The sequence below is a fragment of the Hordeum vulgare genome, chromosome 5H (genome assembly GCF_904849725.1).
Source record: "Hordeum vulgare subsp. vulgare chromosome 5H, MorexV3_pseudomolecules_assembly, whole genome shotgun sequence".
NCBI classification, from domain to species: domain Eukaryota; kingdom Viridiplantae; phylum Streptophyta; class Magnoliopsida; order Poales; family Poaceae; genus Hordeum; species Hordeum vulgare.
The window spans coordinates 568,163,936-568,186,019 of NC_058522.1; the positions used below are offsets into that span (position 1 = coordinate 568,163,936).

Genomic DNA, 22,084 nt, shown 5'->3' on the forward strand with positions numbered 1-22,084 from the left:
AAACGGAATTGGGAGCACGTTTTTTGAATATATATGCTAATGCTCCAGTTCTGGCGTCAGAGCCACACGGACCTAAGTTTGACTGGTTACAAAAATTCAGGGTAATGTTCCTAACAACTTATCTTTCAATGCACATGATTCAAATTGACATGCTTCAAATTAATAACTAATACTTTCTCCTTGCCATATTGCAGATCGAGAATTTTCCAGGGTATCCACACGTAGAAATGAGTGATATACAGATTACTCGTAGCCTGGAGGCATACCTCATGTGGCTTCTCGGGAAGGTGATGTTCACTGAGAACCATGTCACCACTGTGAGTGCGCGCTACATCCCCATTGCACTAGAAATCGCGAGCGCTCAGGCACCGGAACAGATCACACCAAGGAGTTGGGGATCTGCGGTATTAGCAGCTACATACCGAGGTATGTGCAATGGTTGCCAGCTAACGATGCCCAAGTCGGCCATTCTTGGTTGCCCTCTGTTTTTAAAACTGTGGTCGTGGGAGAGGTTCTCTATAGGACGACCAAACATAGATATCGAGCATGGTTTTAATGAGGGCAACTTGTTAGATGTTGATAACATCGATATGCCTACTTTCGGCCTATGCTGGACGCGTCGCAAGGTATGTCTCCTTGTATAATATTATCCACATTATTTCTACAGTATCATTGAAACTGACTATTGTTTTACGCAGAGACGGTTTGCTAATGAACAGACTAGGCGAGCCTACACTGCACTGAATGAGCAGTTTGATACTTACACTGGAGTAATTTGACAACCTTACACACTAGCAGCCAGACTATCGAGATATCCCGGTGGTATTTCTTATCTATGCACGAGAGATAGTGCTTACTGGATGACGAAGTCCAAGATTATCTTCGATGTCTTCGTTGAGGAGATGGCGCAGCAGCGGGTCATGAGACAGTTTGGTCTTAGACAGATGGAGAACCCACCCGCTACACAGAACATGCTTGAAGCGGTAGTCCACAGGTATTATATAATTACTGCATAGTACATTATCCATTATTATGATCTATGGTTAAACAAGACCATCAATTGCAGAATGACAAGGAAGGGAAGCAACAAGACACAGGCTCAGTGGCTGATCCGGCTAGAACCTTACGTTCTAGAATGGAACACCGCCACTGAACGTGTTTGGCTTGAAGAAGGAGCCTTCAATCCTGCTGAATTCAATGCATATTTGGAGCAATACAGGAGAGGGACACGGCTACGCATTGTTCAGCACTCCAATACAGATGAGATTCCTGACCCGCATACGGCTGACACTTACCCGTCATATGATACTTCTGGATCAAGGCAGCACGCGGTAATATTTATTTTCTTTGCAAAATTCATCTTGTTGTTACGTAATTGATCATGCGTACTTATTAATTTGCACGACAATTTCAGGCTGAGTTGACATACAATCTTCATACGGACGTGATGAACTTTGAACGATCATTGTCATCTGGACCTCTTCTGCAAAGGTCTCAGGTTCAACCATGGATCAAGCGACTCGAGCAGAGGATAAGGGATATCTACAAAGTTATCACATGCACCCGCACTTCGGACGTTGTGCAACATCAGCATCCACGTCCCTCCGTGCATCGACACGAGCCGCGTCCCTCCGTGCATCGACACGAGCCGCGTCCCTCCGTGCATCGACACGATCCGCGTCCACGTGTATAGGGGGTGGAACCGACTGCCCATCCACCCCCTCCCGACCAGGCTGGTAGTTCGGCATGGCATCATCCACCCCCTCCCGACCAGGCTGGTAGTTGGGCATGGCAGCATCCACCCCCTCCCGACCTGGCTGGTAGCTCGGCATGGCATCATCCACACCCCCATCCTTCCTCATCCGCTCCTGGTTTCACGTTCCATCCACCTCCAACAGGTATGGTCCCTCCTCCAGGATCCTATGCATATCATGATGCGTCCGCGTCCGGATCCGGGTTCGGGAGTGAACCAGAGGAGCCAACAGGGCAGCTAGATATGTGGTCCGCCATGTATTCGACTCCTCCACCATGGCCCACACAGGATACACAGGATACAGATTATGATCAGGGTGGGTCCGAGCTACCCCCTCGTAACATTAGGCCAGTGCACAGGTTTGGATGGAGTACGCCTCCAACACCACCAGAGCGTCGAGGGAGACGGCGTGATTGATGCACAGCTCTTGACCTTCTATGTATGATATTTATGTGTATTTCAGTAGCATGTCTCTACTGATGAGTTCGTCCCATAAAACTTGTCTATTGTCTAACGCCACGGTCTCTGGCGTTGCATAGTGGAGCAGCAACGCCACGGTCTCTGGCGTTTCTAAAAGGGTCAAAATGGGTTCATTTCATGCTCAAAATTGAGAGGAAGGTCAAAACAGTGAAAAAAAGGAGTTTCCCGTCCAAAGGCCACCTGTCGGCTCAGAGGAGGCCGACAGGGACCTATCGGCTACGGGCAGGCCGACAGGCCCCCCTCCCCTGCCGACTGCCCCCTCCTGCCACCTGTCGGCTAACTGGTGGCCGACTGCCACCTTTCGGCCAACGGCAAGCCGACAAGTGGCAGTCGGCCACTGGGAGGCCGACGTTACAATATTTTTGAAAAATTTCAAATAGACACATTATATTTCAAAAAGATTTGAAAAAAAGCAATATTAAAAAAAATCATATATATATATATATATATATATATATATATATATATATATATATATATATATATATATATATATATATATATATATAGGTCGCTCTATTCGTCATCCTGGGTGAGGAATAGTTATTCTTCACCCCTTCTATTTTTTACATCAATGCACCGTAATTTTACGTTTCTGAAATTTTAATCTTATCTCATACGTAAAAAGAGACCGTAAAAAAATACATAGTCACTGTAAAAAATATTTTATTTCACGTAAAATTACAAACATAAAAACATAGTGCAAATTATACATAAAATGTGATTTTTCTGGTCTTATGACATATATTTTTGTTTTCTTATGTCAATTTTTTCGTAATGAATCAATATAAACGTATCTATTTGCATTTCAAATTTAATTTATTTATGAAATGGTCGTAAAATTACCTCGGGCGAGGAATAATTTAATCTACACGTTGGGAGATGAATAGAGTTTATATATATATATATATATATATATATATATATATATATATCTTTACCTAATAATAAAGAGGCTATCGCTTTCGTCGGAAAACCCACCGAGGTGATTTTACAAAAAAGCCCTTACTGTTTATGACATTAAACTCGTAGTATATATTAAATATTTTTTTAAATACTCATATCTTTTAAACCGTAACTCCAAATTTAACATATTATACATGGAATTTGATTAGAAAAATATGTAGAATTTAAATATGATATTATTTTATCTGTTAAACGTTTAATAAAAATACTATCTAGGATGCAATCTTAATAAATAAGTCATTATTCATCTTTCTTTCATACCGGTACTCATCCAGGTTGGGGATGAACACGTCAACAAAATCAGGATTAGAGATGAAACTGAAGGTCACTTGACTGATTCTTTGTACGTATTAAATCTACATGCAAGCCGTGTTAAAATAGAAGACCTGTGAAATTTTGAACTGGATTTTTGTAGGATAAGACCATCTTTATTTGTATTGTAACTATAAATTCTCAAATTATAGACATTTTTTATAAATTAAGAGCGTGTGCCGTGTGATATTTCTTTCTCCCGTTGCAACGCATGGGCCCTTTTGCTAATCTATACCTAATAATAAAGCGGCTATTGCTTCCGTCGGAAAATCCACCGCGGCATTTTTATAAAAAAAACCCTGTAATTTTTGTTATTCAACCCGCGCTCCATCATTTATTTGCAACGCAAAAGAAAAAGACGATTCGCTGCAAAAGTTATACCCGTACGCATCGCCTCCTCCCGTCGACCCAGGGCCACCCTGGCCTGTGCCCAGGCCGCCGCCACACCACTCGCCGCCGCGGCCGACCTCAACCGCCACCGCTGCCGATCTCAACCCACCCGCCTCCGCGGCCGTACCTCTTCCCGCTCATTGCCCCCCGTTGCGGCGCTCGAGCGCATCGCGTCGACCCTGGTCCATCCTGGCCTGTGCCCAGGCCGCTGCAACACGACTCGCCGCCGCGGCCGACCTCAACCACCACTGTTGTCGATCTCAACCCACCCGCCTCCACGGCCGTACCTCTGCCGCTTGCTGCCCCCGTTTCGGCGCTCGAGCACAGCTTCTGGATCAAATCAATGCGACAGCTACAGTGACTGGGGATGATGCGTCTGCTCGATGCAGAACGGCGGCGGCGCGGCGGAGCGAAGTACTTGCAGGTGGAGGCGGGCCTCCATGGCTCACACGGGGAACTCCGAGGTTATGGCGCGGCAACGGCGACTTCTTATGGCCAGATATAGGCGCCTAACCCTTGCTCCCCTCATCATATCCCCCCTCCGGCACGAACTCATCATCTGGTGAGATCCCCTCCCCATGCCTCCAACCGTGTGCCAAGCACCGGCAAGAAATTTTGTTTTGTGAGGATTTGTTTGCTGATGAATGAATGTATTGAATGTAAGATTGTATTGTTGTAGAGACAGAGAATGGAACACCACCTTCAGTTTGTCATGTGATCCCACATTCTCTACCCCATGAGTGAAATAAGATAACAGTCCATTGATCAATTTACGTAGCCTCTTTGTTTTGCTTTGCTTGTCCCGCTCAATTTCTCATCATGGTGAAATTAACAATGGACAGGTTGAATTTTTAACAAAATAGGATAGGACTAACTACATTAGTTAGTTAGCTTATTATTTTAATAAATCAAAATGATTATAAAAGGATTAAAAGTGTGTGATATTTTTTTCTCCCGTTGCAACGCACGGGCCCCTTTGCTAGTGTGTGTGTGTGTGTGTGTGTGTGTATATATATATATATATATATATATATATATATATAAACACATTTTAAAATATAGATTTACTCATTTTGTTTTGTATGTACTTTTAATTTAAATCTTAAAAAGAATGGAGTAGTAATATTACTAATAACGTGGCCAATTGACTTCTTTTTCAACCGGACGTGTTTGTGTAATTCTGTTCCCTTTTTCGTATATATGATTGTGCTAGTGACAATTCTAATTGTTAGTTGTGCAAATTTTCAGGTCCGACGTATGGTTAACCATATTATCAAAATGGTGAACTCTCTCAATAAACCTTATCATCCCATGGTACCCTCGACGTATAGGAGTACGTACGCACACACAGAGGATTGTTTTCCTTCCAGATCAGTCATTGAATCGGTTTCTAAATTATGTTTTCTACATCTTCGCAGTTGGCCAGTTGCACAAACTAATATTGCCAAGCTCGAAGAGAATTTTCTTTTGAGGCAAATTGACGAGAGTTTATTCAGCATATGCATCCTCCTAGAAGGTTCTTGGCCGGGCTGCAGTGAAACATTGACATCGACTATCACAGTGACAATGAAAACCACCGCAAAGAAATGAAGCCAATTTGATGGCATCGCCTGCCGCATACGCCTCAAGCAACCCATTTTATCCCGCACTTCCATCCATTAAGACAAAATTGTACAAGTATGCATTAGATCATCATCACAAAACAATAAAGCAACCTATAACATAGCACTATAAATAAACCACTAACTAAATAGCTAGCAACTAACAATACTAACTAATACTCGCAATTACTACGTAACTCGCTGGCTCACACACAGAATAGCACATTGGTGCCCACGCACACGCAGGCGGCAACGTACTCTCTAAATCACTAACACATATCATACACATCTACCTACCTACCTACCTATCTATCTATCAAATTAACTCCCTAAAATAATCACATTATTTAGAAATGTGAGCTATTTATCTGGTGGCAACGAATTATCACGGTGGAGATCAACCTATGAAACCCATTGTAAAAAGTACAAAAAGATATGCTGGAAAGGCCCATAATCCTTTCTCGGTTTCTCAAATAGAAGTAACACAAAACTCCTACCTCTATCTACAATTCCATGTCTATTTCATGGTTGTAAAAATAGAAGGAGAGAAACTCTCATCTCATTCTGTTTACAACCCCATCGACGACCTTTTGCTCTCTCCATTAGAAAAGGTAAAACATGTAGCAATCTTTGTTGTATGCACTCTCAAGAGTGGAAGGGAGCCATCTGCAGTGATCCGTACTTCATAAGCATTGATAGCAGATAATTCAAACAATAGTGCCCCGTTCATGATATTTTCCAATCGAATGGCGCCCATATAGTCCACTATTATTTCTAGCAAGCATTTATGTAGAGACATGTTTATTCTTCTAACTATACACATCAATTTGTTACGAGAGGGGTAGATGAGCAGGTGGTGGAGGACATCGGTTGGGTGGAGGAGCATGTGCTGGAGGAGGTCATCTCGGGCCCTTGGGAGACGATCGGAGTGCCGCCGGGAAGAGGAGCCGACGGGGAACCGTCCCATGGGACAGACATCCGGCGGATAAGGGGAGCGGGGTGGTGCAAGTAGGGTGCGGCGGCGGCTGGGAGGGGGAAGAGGCACGGCGGTGGCGGCAAGATGTCTAAGGTTATTGCCAAACCGATCACGGATGTGATAATTTATAACATGGGAGAGATGAAGTTGAAGGGGCACAAATGTAGGTCGAGTGCTTTCTTTCGAGCACCAGACTTACATTCGTTTGCATTGAAACAAGAAAAGATTTTTTTTTTCAAAGATGACCCCTCCGCCCCCTTGTTGGGTAACGTAGCATAAATTCAAAAAAATTCCTACGCATATTCAGATCTTTCTATGGAGAGACCAGCAACGAGAGATGGGTGAGTGCATCTTCATACCTTTGAAGATCGCTAAGCGGAAGCGTTGCTAGAACACGGTTGATGGAGTCGTACTCGCGGCGATTCAGATCGCGGTGTGATTCCGATCTAGTGCCGAACCACGGCACCTTCGCGTTCAACACACGTGCAGCCCGGTAACGTCTCCCGCACCTTGATCCAGCAAGGAGGAGGGAGAGGTTGGGGAAGATCTCCGGCAGCACGACGGCGTGGTGTCGATGGAGAGACGAGGTCTCCACGCAGGGCTTCGCCAAGCACCGTGGAAGAGGAGGAAGAAGGGGGGCAGGGCTGCGCTGAGGGAGAGGGAAAACTGTGTGTGAAACAGCCCCAAAACCCCCACTATATATAGGAGGAGGGGAGGGGGGGTGCCACCCCTAGGGTTCCCACCCTAGGTGGTGCGGCAGCCCCCCCAAATGGGAGGTGCGGCGACCAGGGCAAGGGGAGGGGGTGGCGCACCCCTAGGTGGGCGCCTAGGGTTTCCCCCCCTCTCCATCTCCTGCGCCTTGGGCCTCCTTGTGGGAGGCGCACCAGCCCACTTTGGGCTGGTTGTCCTCCCTCTTTTGGCCCATGCTACCTCTTGGGGCTGGTGGCCCCTCCCGGTGGACCTCGAGGATCATTTCCGGTCGTCCCGGTGGTCCCGGTACATTACCGGTGACGCCCGAAACATTTCCGGTGTCTAAAACCATCCATCCTATATACCAATCTTTACCTCCGGACAATTCCAGAGCTCCTCGTGACATCCAGGATCTCATCCGGGACTCCGAACAACTTTCGGTAACCTCGTATAACAATTCCCTATAACCCTAGCGTCATCGAACCTTAAGTGTGTAGACCCTACGGGTTCGGGAGACAGGCAGACATGACCGAGACACCTCTCCGGCCAATAACCATCAGCGGGGTCTGGATACCCATGGTGGCTCCCACTTGCTCCACGATGATCTCATCGGATGAACCATGATGTCAAGGATTCAATCAATCCCGTATACAATTCCCTTTGTCTGTCGGTATAGAGCTTGCCCGAGATTCGATTGTCGGTATACCTATACGTTGTTCAATCTCGTTACCGGTAAGTCTCTTTACTCGTTCAGTAGCACGTCATCGTGTGACTAACTCCTTAGTCACATTGAGCTCATGATGATGTTCTGCCGAGTGGTCCCAGAGATAGCTCTCCGTCACGTGGAGTGACAAATCCCGATCTCGATTCGTACCAACCCAACAAACACTTTCAGAGTTACCCGTAGTGCACCTTTATAGTCACCCAGTTACGTTGTGACGTTTGATACACCCAAAGCACTCCTACGGTATCCGGGAGTTGCACAATCTCACGGTCAAAGGAAAAGACACTTGACATTAGAAAAGCTTTAGCATACGAACAATACGATCTAGTGCTATGCTTAGGATTGGGTCTTGTCCATCACATCATTCTCCCAATGATGTGATCCCATTATCAATGACATCTAATGCCCATGATCAGGAAACCATGATCATCTATTGATCAACGAGCTAGCCAACTATAGGCTAGCTAGGGACACATTGTGATCTATTTATTCATACATGTATTACTGTTTCCTGTTAATACAATTATAGCATGAACAATAGACGATTATCATGAATAGGGAAAAATGATAATAACCATTTTATTATTGCCTCTAGGGCATATTTCCAACACCCCTTGCATCATTACGATGCACCGAACCATATTTTATTAAAGTTGAAAAGTATCAATATCCAACATCAACATAGTACTCAAAATATTATGACAAGCCACGATAGAGACAAATAGGGAAACATGCCTACAAACATGACCTATAATTGGACCGTCATCCAAAGTGGTTGTATGTATCCCACGCTACCATCTTTCATTGGTTGCATCCAAAGACCATAAGCTCATGCACTTCCGCATGTTGCAGTAGTGTCCACATATGAATCCATCATGTAGCGCGATGAATAACTTACAAAAAGTCAAGAACTTTCACTCTGTTCAATACAACAATTCGATATAGCCCAAGCGATCAAGAACTTTCACTCTATTCAATACAACCATGCCATATAGCCCAAACCAAAGCAAAAATACCCACGTGGATCCGTGCTTCAGCTTTGGCCTTAACTCCCCTCAATCAGTTACCAAACATATCGGTAATATCGATGTGTGGAGGCAAACATGAATTGTTTGCGCCACAAGAGAGTGACAAATGGACATGCAATAAGCAGATGATGCACCGCTTCCACTTGATCACCTAAGCAATATTATTTATTGTATTGCCATTTATGTTTCACTAGATAGACTTCAGTAAAGATTATTCCCCTATGAACAAACGAGTGGTATTTTTTCAAATATGCTTTGACCACGAGACTAGTCTAGAGTTGATTAGATCCATATAAATAGATTTGACCATCAAAAATCAGAAAGGCGTCAACTTCCAATGTAATGGGTCTAAACTTCCAATGTAATGGGTCTAGTCCATTAGTGAGGTTAATATGTATCCATCCTCTAACGAAATGTTCCCACTCAGTCCATTTATCCCCGATCAGAGCTCGCATGAAATGGAGATGAAATAGATCGGACCCTAACACCGTGCTAACATAGTCTTCCTTGCGCTGACCAATATTGTAGAGAGTGATATTATAAAGCGAGGGATGTGTCCCCAAGAAAAGTACCTTCCTAGAACCTAGTTGTCCGGCCATCACCAATGTGAAACTTCACCTTATTGAAAACGCCACCATTGTTTTCATAAAACTCTTCTAGAAAGGTGAATAAAATGGTTACGCGGTGAGTTGAGACAACATCTTTGAGTGTAAACAGTTGTTACGCAATAATTGTAAACACATTCCGCCATCCTCCATAGCAAACATATAAGTCCATTTGCTAACCAAACACCTTTTCTATCTCAAGATCCTCGATCCCCAAACCCCTTGGTCTTTTGGTATACACAAGATAGCCCACCTCGTTAGGTACTATTTGTCCTTATCTTCATTACTCTGCCAAAGAAATCTAGAAAGATAGAAATCTAGTCTTATTGATACACTACTAGAAAACGGGGCTATAGTCCCGCTTGGTAAGGGCATATAGTCCCGGTTCTCCAACCGGGACTATTAACTTGGGACTAAAGACCCCCCCCCCCCTTTAGTCCGAGTTTGCCACAAACTGGGACTTAAGACCCTCCACGTGGCTGCTCGGGCTCGAGGACCTTTAGTCCCGGTTGGTGTTACCAACCTGGACTAAAAGTTTTTTTTTTTTCAAAAAATATTTTTTTTTGATTTTTTTAAAATAAATTCAATTTTTTAAAAACTTTTTATGATTTTTAATTTTTTGAATTATTTGACAATTTAATCTCTAGTCACCCCTTTCAAGTCGTCTAACTTCCCGGTTAGTCACTCACTCCACTCATTTCAAATCATCTAACTTCCCGACTGGTCACCAATCCTCTCACTAACCCAGCCCAAGCACGCTTAACTTTCCAGTTCTATCCCCACTACTTTCGAAGTCTCCACTTTGTTGTTTTCTTGACAATAGTAAGCTATCAATCCTATTAACCCTTAGGTCTTGATATCACATGATTTAATGTTCTGAATTTCTAACAATTATTAAAATAAACAACAATGATTAATAAACAACAATAATTAATTTTAAAACTTTTATAAACTTCAAAAAAGGCAAAAATTTCAAAAAAAAAACTCAAATAATTCTTAAAAAGCATTAAAAAATCCAAAACAACTAAAAATTTCAAAATAAAATAAGTAATAATAATAATGAATTTCAATGAAAATAAAATAAGTAATAATATTATTTTATTAATTGTTTTTCCATTTATTCATTTAATATGGCATAATTAATATCTTTGAATCTATAAATCAAAATTTGACAAATAATATATCCATTATTATCACACAAATGTGAGGAATACAAAAATGACACTTTTCTTTTAAATAAATTAGAAAAAACTCACATAGCAATAAAGTAATATTAACTAATCACATAAACAAAATTATTGTCAAACAACAGAAACTAAAGTTAATTATATTAAAGTGCAAAAAGAATTACTTTTTAATTATTGTCAAACAACTAATTCTACCAACTAAAGTGCCAAGTTTCAACATTTTCAGTGTTCATTTGTATTGCTTTATAATTTGAGGGTCATTTAGCTCAAAAAACCATTAAATGCATGTAAAGTAGGAGATGAAGTTAAAAAGGGTTGAAATTTGAAGATGTGACTTAGAATGGTGCATATTGAATGCACAAAAAGTCTGGAGTTGAAATATGGTAAAAAATTGAAATGTCTTTGTAAGAGATGAGTTTTCGTTCGAAACCCTCATACTTCGAAGGAGATGGTCCAGTTTGTACACGAAGTGCATCTAGTTTTTGTTGTAACCCTCTCAACTTTTTAGCACATGTTATGTGCTCGAAATGATGATACCATGCCAAGTTTCAACCTTTTCAGTGTCCATTTGAATTGCTTTTTAATTTCAAGGTCATTTAGGTCAAAAACATTAAATGCATGAAAAGTAGCAAATTAAGTTAGAAATGGTTGAAATTTGAATATGCGGCTTAGAATGCTGTATAGTGAATGCACAAAAAGTCTCGAGTTGAAATAAGTTAAAAAATGAAATGCATTTGTAACACATGAGTTTTCATCTAAAACCCTCATACTTCGAAGGACATGGTCCAGTTTGTACATGAAATGCATCCAGTTTTTGTTGTAACCCTCTTAACTTTTTATCACATGCTATGTGGTCGAAATAATGATACCATGCCAAGTTTCAACCTTCTGAGAGTTCATTTGTTGTGACAACAATTAAATGACTAAAACAACTATATAAGAAAAACACTACTATATTAATTAAAATACTAATTTCAATTATTTTAGAAATAACCAAATAAAAATTACTGTGACAACAATCTAACATGTGACTAGGAGCAAAAAGAATTAAATTAAAAACTTTTTTTAAACTCAAGTTATTTACAATCTAGGGTTTGAAGCAAATTTGAACAAATTTAAATTTAAACCATTCAAATTTGAAAACTTAGGTACAACCAGAAACTAGACAAAATTTTGAATTTAGTGCAAAAGGAATCACTCAAAACATCAAATATCCTAAAAGATATAAGGAATTTAAAACATAAACTAAAAACACACAACAAATAGAAAAACAGAAAATAAACTTTCAAAACCCTTTAGTCCGGGTTGGTATCTTCAACCAGGACTAAAGGTTAGACCCCCTTTATTCCCGGTTTGTATCACCAACCGGGACTAAAGGTCTATCTCTAGTACCAACCGAGACTAATGCCTGGCGTCAGCCTGCCACCAACCCTTTAATTCCGGTTGGTAATACCAATCGGGACTAGAGGTCATAAACGAACCGGGACTAAAGACTAGCCGTTAGAACCGGGACTAGAGATCACATTAGTCCCGGTTCAAAATCCAACCAGGACTAATGCTCCGAACGATAGGTCCTTTTTCTACTAGTGATACTTGTATGGACACTTCAGAAAAGAGAGCATAAATATAGACAGACTCATGTGCACCGATTATGATGTTAGGCCACACTCGGTTATAGCGTTCGCCGTCATGGAGCCATCAAGTGCGGCGAGGATGGCCCCGCAACAGCAGGTGCTTTGCCGAGCCTCGTTTGTAAGCCAAGTGCTTTTGCCGAATATGCCAAGTTCTCTTTGTAAGCCAAGGGTGTTTTGAGAAGTATTTGGTTTACTCTCCTCAAGGTCGAGGGCCCTGAAGTTGCCATGAGTTATTTAGCGGGTACTCATCTTACATTGGGCTAAGCAGAGTACCCGAGAAATAGCACTCAATTTATGTCCGAAAACTAGGCAACATGTGTTATTCCGATGACAACAGGGGGCGGCAGTAATTTTAAGTAAACTGCGAAAGCCAGAAATTAAACTCAAGTCCTTAGGCTCTGATACCATGTTAAGCTTCATGCATTAGCCAGCGCAACCAAAAGTCCGAACTCATAAAAAAGGCTAGGCAATCCACATATACACTTCAACACCATCAACAACAAGTTTTTTTTTGCGGGTAAACAACAAGTTTAATATATCTCGGGAACAAGATTAGGAGAATGCATTGCTACAAAAAAAAGATAGGTAACCATGATTGACTTTAAACAAAAAATGGATGAAATAGTTTTTTGATTAACAAGGCATCATATACTCACTTTGAAATTTCTTTGCTCGATTTGGTTTACAAATATACAATATACAATAAATAGAATACAAATATACCCCATAAAGAAATACAAGAGCGAGCGTTTAGATCAATATACTCTAATATTTTTTCAGAGGAACTAAATATATATATTAGGGCATACTCATGTCCCTTTGCTCCTCCTCCCACTCTTGACGGCAACTCATCACACCAACATATACAATACTCACTTTCAGAACTTAACAAAGCTAGAACGTACTAATACTACGGAACAATTTACCAAGCACGACGAACAATTGCGCGACGAATCCCCCATTCACAGGTACGGCAGAGTATGACGAGCTAGCGGCCCATCTCCTGCATGCCGGGCGGGTTGACGCCGCCAGCACCGGCGCCGCCGTTGCCGCGCTCCACGTTGAGGTGCCAGCCGATGTCGGGGTCGTAGCCGCGGGCCTTGAGCTCCTTGTACTGCTGGATGAGGCCGCAGGGCTCGCAGCAGAAGTGGACGCAGCAGTCGCAGCAGGGCTCGTCCGGGAGCGCGTACTGGGCGCGCATCTTGGAGCGGTAGGTGCAGGAGTAGATCCAGTGGCACCCCGTGAGCGACGCCAGCAGCGCGTAGAGCGCGCCGCTGGTGCCGCACGACGTCGAGCCCCTGTCCACAATCTCCGCCACCTTCCCGAAGGTGATGCACGGGCACCAGCACGTCAGGCAACCTGCACAGATCATATGTACGCACGTACTGTATTAGACATTCGTCATGCATGCATGCCATGGCGATTGAGAAATAGAGATGAGTTGGAGGAAGGATTGGCATGAGGGGTAGGGTATATATGCGCGTACAGAGGCCGCAGTCGTCGAAGCAGTCGAAGAGGCCGGAGGACCAGGCGGATGGGGCAGGGGCGCCGCTGAGTGGCTGGGCCGCCGGCTTCATCTCGACAACGGCCGGTGAACTATAGAAATATGTGATGAGCTCTTTGTTGTTCTGTGCTGGGAATTGGCGCCATGGGATGCATATATATATACGTAGATCGTGGATATTTTGGCTTATGATTGAGGGGGTGGGCATGAATGTTTGCACTGTCCCGAATTGTTAAGTATGTTGATTAATCTATCCGTGTTTGATTTGTGATAAGCACAAGGAAAATTAGCCTCAAGTCAAACCGGCGTTCCCTTGACCCGAATTAGCCGTACGTCCATACTCCCTATAGTCTATACAGGAGTGTACGTCGTCGAAGGTGACAGCCAGCTGCCCCGAAGCTCACACCGTAGACTTATAATCTGCTTTCTGATCTGATCATTTCCTTAGCGTGTGGTAACAGGAACTATATACTCCATTAATAACACGGTCGATTGACTTTTTTTTTCATTCGAACAATTCTTTGCCGTGTTTGTGTACTTTTTTTCTTTATCCGCTCTAGAGGGAAATGACATGCGTAATTACCAAACTATGATATATAAAAAAAGATAACACAGTACAGACGCACACACTCGTGTATGCATGCGGGTTTGCTGATGTAATTGTTTTGTTCAAATAAGTTTCGTCTACGTGCGGCGTCGGTGTCCTTTCCTTGATCAGTGCATTGGCTTGTTAATTAAGTGCCAACTTTATAGTATATATTTACAATCTATACATCAAACAAGTACATAAACATCTGAACTAATAATATATATATATATATATATATCTATAAACCACCTAGCGACGAATCAACAACTACACACATTGAAGCAAGCCAAAGACACGCCATTGTCGCCGCCCTTTCCTCGCGGGAGCCAGGCAAACCTTGTTGTAGTAGACAATCGACAAGGCATTGTGCTAAGACCTTAAAGGACCAATACACCACTAGAGCAACTATCGTTGATGAAGAGAAACATACATGCATGGTAAGGATTCAATCCTACACACAAGAAAACATACGAGCAAAGACATGATCCACGCAGATCCACTGGAGACAAACATCGACGAAATCCAGCGACATCCGTCCAAGAAACACCTCCACATGCCCTCCAATTATGCAAGACGCTTCGCCGGGACGTGGCCTACGAGAGGAGGAACTTATTCCATCTTCGGCGTGTTATCGCCACCTCATCTTACTAAGGAGGAGACAAACTCTAAACATACTCAAAAAGACCCTAAAAACGAAGGAAGAGCACACTTTCACCGACAAGGGCTGGATTCCATCACTACACCAATGACGAGGCAGATTGACGGCAGCTGCGCCGGCAGGATTCGGGAAAACCCTAGACGCTTGGACTCTCTGGGGAAAGATGACAAACGTTTCGTGGGTACTAACTGCATATATGGTTGTGCTTTAAGCCGGCCCCTCACTCTCATATACGGCTCAGCTGGCCCCTAATCTAATTGTTTGTTGTGCAAACTTTCAAGCCCAATGTACATACGTATGAACAAAGTATCATTTTATGGCAGTCCATCATTGAATTTGTTCCTAAATTATGGCATCTACATCTTGCAGTTGGCTAGTTGCACAATAAATATTAGTGCTAATCTTGACGAGGGTTTAATCCGCATACACATCCCAATGCAGTTTTTCATAGGTTCATATGTATTTTGCTGATGTGACATAGTAGTTAATTAAGAGAGATGGATGGTCACTATGAGAAGTATCATATCATGCATATGATATTAGTGTATAATATTAGAACTATAATCATGTTTAAGATAAAAATAGAAGTTAGAGATAGAATATGTTTAAATCATGTACGACTTGCCCTGCACTTCAAGTATCCCTCTTTCGCATTGTACTTTTATATATATCCCCACACGAGGGTCGATCATAACAACACAATGATACAACATAATATTCAGCAATTCTATAATTTAGACATATGATACTACCTCCACATTGCATAATATTATAACTTGATATCATAATGATATCATGTATTACCGCATAGTAGTACATCATTTATTATGATACGATAACATATCATATAATGATAGTCAATCTTTTCTTCCCTCAGTTAATTGTGTGTCACCTATGGAAAATGCCTAGTTGACATTCATCATACTATCTATAATATTTTCATTGTGTCCGACCTCATCGCCATCTGCGTGATCCCCTCGTGGTCGAGGAACGCTTCACAACCAAGGCTTCCGTGGACTCTACTTGCAAATATGAGGGCTATCGAGCGACGTACGTGACAAGGGAGAGGGTGCAGGTGGAATTTTTCGCCAGCTCAGCGCACTCTCCTCTGGCATACCATGGTGGAGGCCACCCACAGCGTCTCGGCAAGGGCAAGGAACCGATCCTTGACATTCCTGACGAGGGTTAGAGTACCTTTTAGTCGTGTATAAGTGCTAATCTAGGTTAATCAAGTGGTTATGTAGGTTTGTTTGAGCACTTAATTATACGCTCAATGTGGCAATCTTATGGATAACTATGCACAAAGTTATGTTAATTGTGTTTCAAATAGTGTTTGACAAGACTAGTTTGTGCAAATTTATGTTTTTTTTGCGGGGTAAAGGGAGTTTTATTCCAGAGTCATAGTGTTACAGTCGAGAGGCCACAAACCCTCAATACAAGGTGGAACCGAAGGCAACCACACCGCTGTAGCTCGCCAATCGATCGGCAACTCTATTCTGAGAGCAACATATTTTCAAAGATACAAACTCCCTATTACTCATCAACTCCTTAATCTCTAGAACCAAATGACCATAAGCCAAACGAGTTAAGGCATTGCTTGAGATGCTCGCTAAGGCTTCAGAAGAATCCGACTGGATGACGACTAGGAGATCGGGGTGTTGGATAGCCAAGTCCATACCTTGCATAAGCGCATGTATTTCAGCCTCCAAACCGTCGTTGCAGTGGAACAATACCCGGTAGGCTGCAAAAATGATTTGTCCTTCATGATCTCGCAACACCATTCCGGCGGCCGTCGAGCTGTCCGCTGTTTGGAAAGAACCGTCCACAGTCAGTGCAACATAGCCCGGACTCGGCGCCGGCCAAGGTAGATATGTAGTTTCCTTGCTGGACCGAACTGTTGGACTCTCCGAAGCTGGCATTTTTCCTTTCAGAATTTCATCCACTGAATACCGACCGGCCAATTTAATGGATTTGTAATAACAGTCAAGAAAGTCCACCGTGGCGGGAACTGGCGGTACCTCCTTGCCATGGGTTTGGTCGTTCCTCGGCTGCCAAATACACCATACTAACATGACGATCATGTCCCGTACATCATCAGAGCATCTGCATACTAGGTGCATAAGCCATTCCCTTCCATTATCAACAAGGATATCATCCGGTGGGAGTGGCCATCTGTCACGCATCTGCAACCAGATTTCTCTCGCATGATCGCATGCGACCAGGGCATGGTGTTAGATCATATATCTCCATATGTGGTTTTGGTAATTGATGACAATTCCTATGGACTAATGGTTGCCTTAAGTTACATTTATAGGATTTGTCCATAGGCACTTCTTGAAGTCCATCTGTTGGGTTCAAGGAGTTTATATGATGACCAAGATGGTATTCAAGGTATTATCCAAAGAATGGTCATAGAGACACATGGTTGATCAAGATCTCAGACAAAGAGTAAATCAAGATGATCAACACACAAAGCGTACAAGATGTACCGAGAGGGATCAAGTGATCCCATGGTATGGTAAGCATTGTCCATTACGTGTTTGTGTACTAACCCATGGTCTTTGTGAGAGTTCTATGTGGGGGTTAGGTGTGTTTCCATGGGCTTGCGTCTAGAGGAAGATCTCATACAACCCATGAAGGATGATGTCAAGTGGTGATCGTCATCAAGATGGCGGTGTGCAAGTTCAAGTGGATCAACACGAAGATATATTGCTTGAAGCTTGCTGTTCATTGTGGTGGCAATGGACTTGTGAAGATATGCTGAAGAGTGGCTCACCCATAGTGAGTATGGGGGAGCAATCAACTAGTCTTCGTCAAGCCAACGCAATCAAGAAAGGTGGTCCTTCTTGAGGAAGCCAAGATCATCATCATCTAGCTCAAGAGGACGAGGTGCAAGGTATAGGTTTGCCCTTGATAGGTTTTCTGTTTACGATAGATTGATGTACTATCAAGGGGGGCCCTCAAGTGAGTAGCTTGATCGTATTGTTCGTTGAGAGCTCAAACCATTTGCATCCTTGCATCATACTTCTTGGTTCTTCTTTGGTGTTTCTCTTTGTGAGTTTTAGAGCTTATGGTCATCTTCATGACAAGCTCGAGTTCATCGAAAACGGAGTCCATATGCAACTACTATGATGTTTTCGATGTTGGAGTTTTTGCCGGTTCTTCATTCTTAGAGGACTCACATCTTTATATCATTGTCGCTGTTTGGATAGCCCTTGTCGTCCTGAATCCAACAAGCTTCGGTTTGCTCGATTGGGAGCTCGTATGCGAAAGTTATGGTTGTTTCATTGGCGAGCGGTAGTACCGCTGGCTGGCGGTAGTACCACCCCTGGTCAGCGGTAGTACCGCTCCAGGAGCTTAGTACCGCCTGCCTAGCGGTTGTTCATGGACGGACCTTTTTGCGAAGACTTTCTTGGCGGTGGTAGTGCCATTGCACTACCAGGGGCCCAGCGGTAGTACCGATGGGGCGAGCGATAGTACCGCTGGAGTGCCAGCGGTAGTATCGCTGCAGCCAGCGGTAGTACCGCTAGCTGGCGGTAGTACCGCTGGAGTGCCAGCGGTAGTACCGTTGGAGCTCGGGCAGAAAGTGGGGGTAACGGTCTGATTCCTTCCCCCACTATATAAAGGGGGTCTTCTTCCCCCTTGGCCTTATCCATCTGTTGAGCTCTTGTTCTACCTCCATTGTTGACATTCTTAGAGCTTGATTACTCTCCATCCCTCCAATGATTCTTGCTTGTTCCTGAGGGAAAAGAGAGAGGAGATCTAGATCCACATCTCCACCAATCACTTTCTTCTCTATGTGAGGGGAACCCCTTGGATCTTGATCTTGGAGTTCTTTGTGAGCTCCTTGTTCTTCCTCTCATATTTCTCCATAGCTTTTGTTGTTGTGGAGGGATTTGAGTGTGAGGGACTTGACCACTTCGTGTGTTCTTGCCATTGCATTAGTTGCATCGGTTTGAGTTCTCCACGGTGATACGTGGAAGTGAGAAGTTGAGAAGCTTACTACCTTTGGTACTTAGTACCCTTGATATTGTTCTTCGTGGATGCTTTGGCGTCCTAGAAGCTTGGTGGTGTCTTGGAGCTCAATCATTGTGGTGTGAAGCTCCGGGAAGCGTCGGGGTCTCCAATTAGGCTGTGGAGATTACCCCGAGCAATTTGTACGGGTACCGGTAACCGCCCCCAAGGGTTGTCACGTGTACGGGTTCGGTGACCGTCCCCAAGGGTTGCCATTTGTACGGGTTCGGTGACCGCCCTCAAGGGTCCCTTAGTGGAATCACGGCATCTTGCATTGTGCGAGGGCGTGAGGAGATTACGGTGGCCTTAGTGGCATCTTGGGGAGCATTGTGCCTCCACACCGCTCTAACGGAGATTAGCATCCGCAAGGGTGTGAACTTCGGGATACATCATCGTCTCCCCGTGCCTCGGTTATCTCTTACCCGAACCCTTTACTTATGCACTTTACTTTGTGATAGACATATTGTTTATTGTAATATATCTTGCTATCACTTAGTTGTTTATCTTGCTTAGCATAACTTGTTGGTGCACATAGGTGAGCCTAGTTGTTTGTAGGTTTTGTGCTTGACATATTAAACGTTAGTTTTATTCCGCATTTGTTTAAGCCTAAACCTTAACTATTTTAAAGCGCCTATTCACCCCCCCCCCCTCTAGGCGACATCCACATCCTTTTCACATGGAAAGTATCTTCCTCCTCCAGTCCACATAGTCGACAAGTAGAACTTGTGCAAATTTATGTTTACGGAGTTAAATTTGGGAAGAGGGCCAGGTGCTAGAAAAAAATATTAACTTCTCAAAAGTTGAGGAGGTGCCAAATTGTTTGAACTTCTTATGATTATTGTAGTGAAATTTAGAGAGGTGATTTGAAGTTTTTTTTTTTTTGAGGTTGAGGAGTTTTATTGAGGAAAGAGATTGACAGAAGAGCTAACATGCTCTTAATTAGATGGAGAGACGCCGTACTCACCCAAGAAAAACGTGCAGAATACATGGCGTCATCGATTGCGTAGTTTCGTGCTCGTACACACTGTACACATGCACGTAATCGATCGTCCATGCGCCCGTCAAGTTGGAGAGAGATGCAGTTTCTGTGACCTTTCCCGCAGCGTCAGGTCAGCTGCATGCAGAGCAAGCAACCCGGCCATAGCGCGTGACGGTCATGGCGTGACCTCGTCTGTCCTATCTCCATTCATCGGTCGTACTTACCGTACCGAGGCCGTCGTGTCAGCTGGCCCTATCTACCGACGTCGACTCTTTACTGTGTCAGCTGGATGGTGCAGCGCCCCCCGCGGCGTGAGGAGGCCTGACCGATCTGGCCTTGGTGGCATGGCGGAGCGTCCCTTCCTTGACCGGCGGTAGCGCGATGCACGGTGGCCGGCCTTGCGTCGGGCAGCTGCGTCCGGCGGCGGCTACTAGATTTGTGGCGACGGGCCATCCGGCCCCGAATCGGCGGCGACGGCAATGGAGGGCGTGGTGGATGGAACGGTGCCATGTGTCGTATGGCCTTCGGACAGATATGATCTAATTGGTGCGGCCTACTCACTGTGAGGCGGTTTAGATTGATGGCGATCCGCGCACACGATGCTTGACGGAGATTTGTCAAGGGTATCCAGGTGAAAACCTCGTTCTCGACTTGTTACCAAGACCAGCAATGGAGGCATTTTTTTTATGTCGTTATCTTTTTAAAGACATCGTCGTGGAGAAGCTCCGACCTCTATCTGCTACCCTTCGGAGGAAACTCTAGATCAGTACATCTGATGACGGCGGTACTCTAGTATCGTTTTCTTCTTGGGGCGTAATTCTTCAAGGTGTACATGGGTTTGAGGGATCAGTGGACGGTTTCTTTGGTGGAGCGGTGCTTTGTCTTACTCATTGATGACGACGGATCTCGACTGCATGGCGCAGTGGAGACTCGGCGTCCGATGCACGGAGATGGACTCACATAGGAGGAAGACGTTGTCTGGCGTCATGGTGACGTCGATGGCAGAGAGGTATGGTAGGTCGGTGCATTAGGTTCTTCTGTGAAGATGGATTGGTGAAGGACGGCGGCGGCGACATATGAGAGTGCGTCGGACATCTTTATACCCCAAACCCAATATGTGACTTAATTAGGACCTCTGACTTTAGATATTAGCCTTTCGTGTGATATTTGTTTGGTATTAAATTTGAACTATCGACACCCATTCATCAATTGGATAGAAGTAGGGACAATTATTGTTATGATGATGACTTTAGACTATCTGATGTATTATATTATAACGTTTTTATGAATAATTAATAAGATGGCTGCATTTATCGTCTAGATGGAGAGGCTATCTTTCTTTTTTTTAAGAAAAAAAACACTCACGCAAGAAAGGAAGCGGCGACAAGATTTGTTCGGAACATGTCGATGGCAACGAGGCAAGCTAGCAAGTTGCAAGGGGGAGCAGCTTATATGTCAAAACCCTTTCGATTTGAAGTACGGCCTTCATTCAATATTTTCATTTCATTTTTTCTTCTTTGAGAAATTTATACTCCCTCCGTCTTACAATGTAAGACGTTTTTGAAGACCAGTATAATATAAAAAAACCTCTTATATTATGAGATGGATGGAGTAGTTTCTTGCTACTGATGGCAGTTTCATGCGAAGAATGCCTTCATTCCTGATTGACATTGACATTTATTTCAGCAACCGACTTGTCCTCACTCTACTGCATACAGCTAATATATTCCATTCTTTCCTAAATATAAGCTTTTTTAGATATTTCAATGCGTACTACTCCCTTCGTTTTAAAATATAAGACCTTTTAGAGATTTCACTAGAAGACTACATACGGAGCAAAATGAGTGAATGTACACTCTAAAATATGTCTATATACATCCGTATATAGTTTATAATGCAATCTCTAAAAGGTCTTATATTTAGGAATGGAGGGAGTACATTGGATGTAAAATGAATAAATATACATTGTAAAATATAAATATATACATTTGTAT

General features: G+C 43.4%; 1 protein-coding gene across 1 annotated transcript; it reads right to left on the reverse strand.

Annotated features, from left to right (window-relative positions):
- Positions 1-12,995: 12,995 nt before the first annotated feature.
- On the reverse strand, positions 12,996-13,990 carry LOC123399322 (cell number regulator 10-like). Its single transcript, XM_045093736.1, has 2 exons — positions 13,833-13,990; positions 12,996-13,705 (listed from the first exon to the last, which is right to left on the reverse strand). The coding sequence occupies exons 1-2, from the start codon at positions 13,921-13,923 to the stop codon at positions 13,335-13,337; spliced, it is 462 nt and encodes a 153-aa protein (XP_044949671.1). The 5' UTR covers positions 13,924-13,990; the 3' UTR covers positions 12,996-13,334.
- Positions 13,991-22,084: the final 8,094 nt, after the last annotated feature.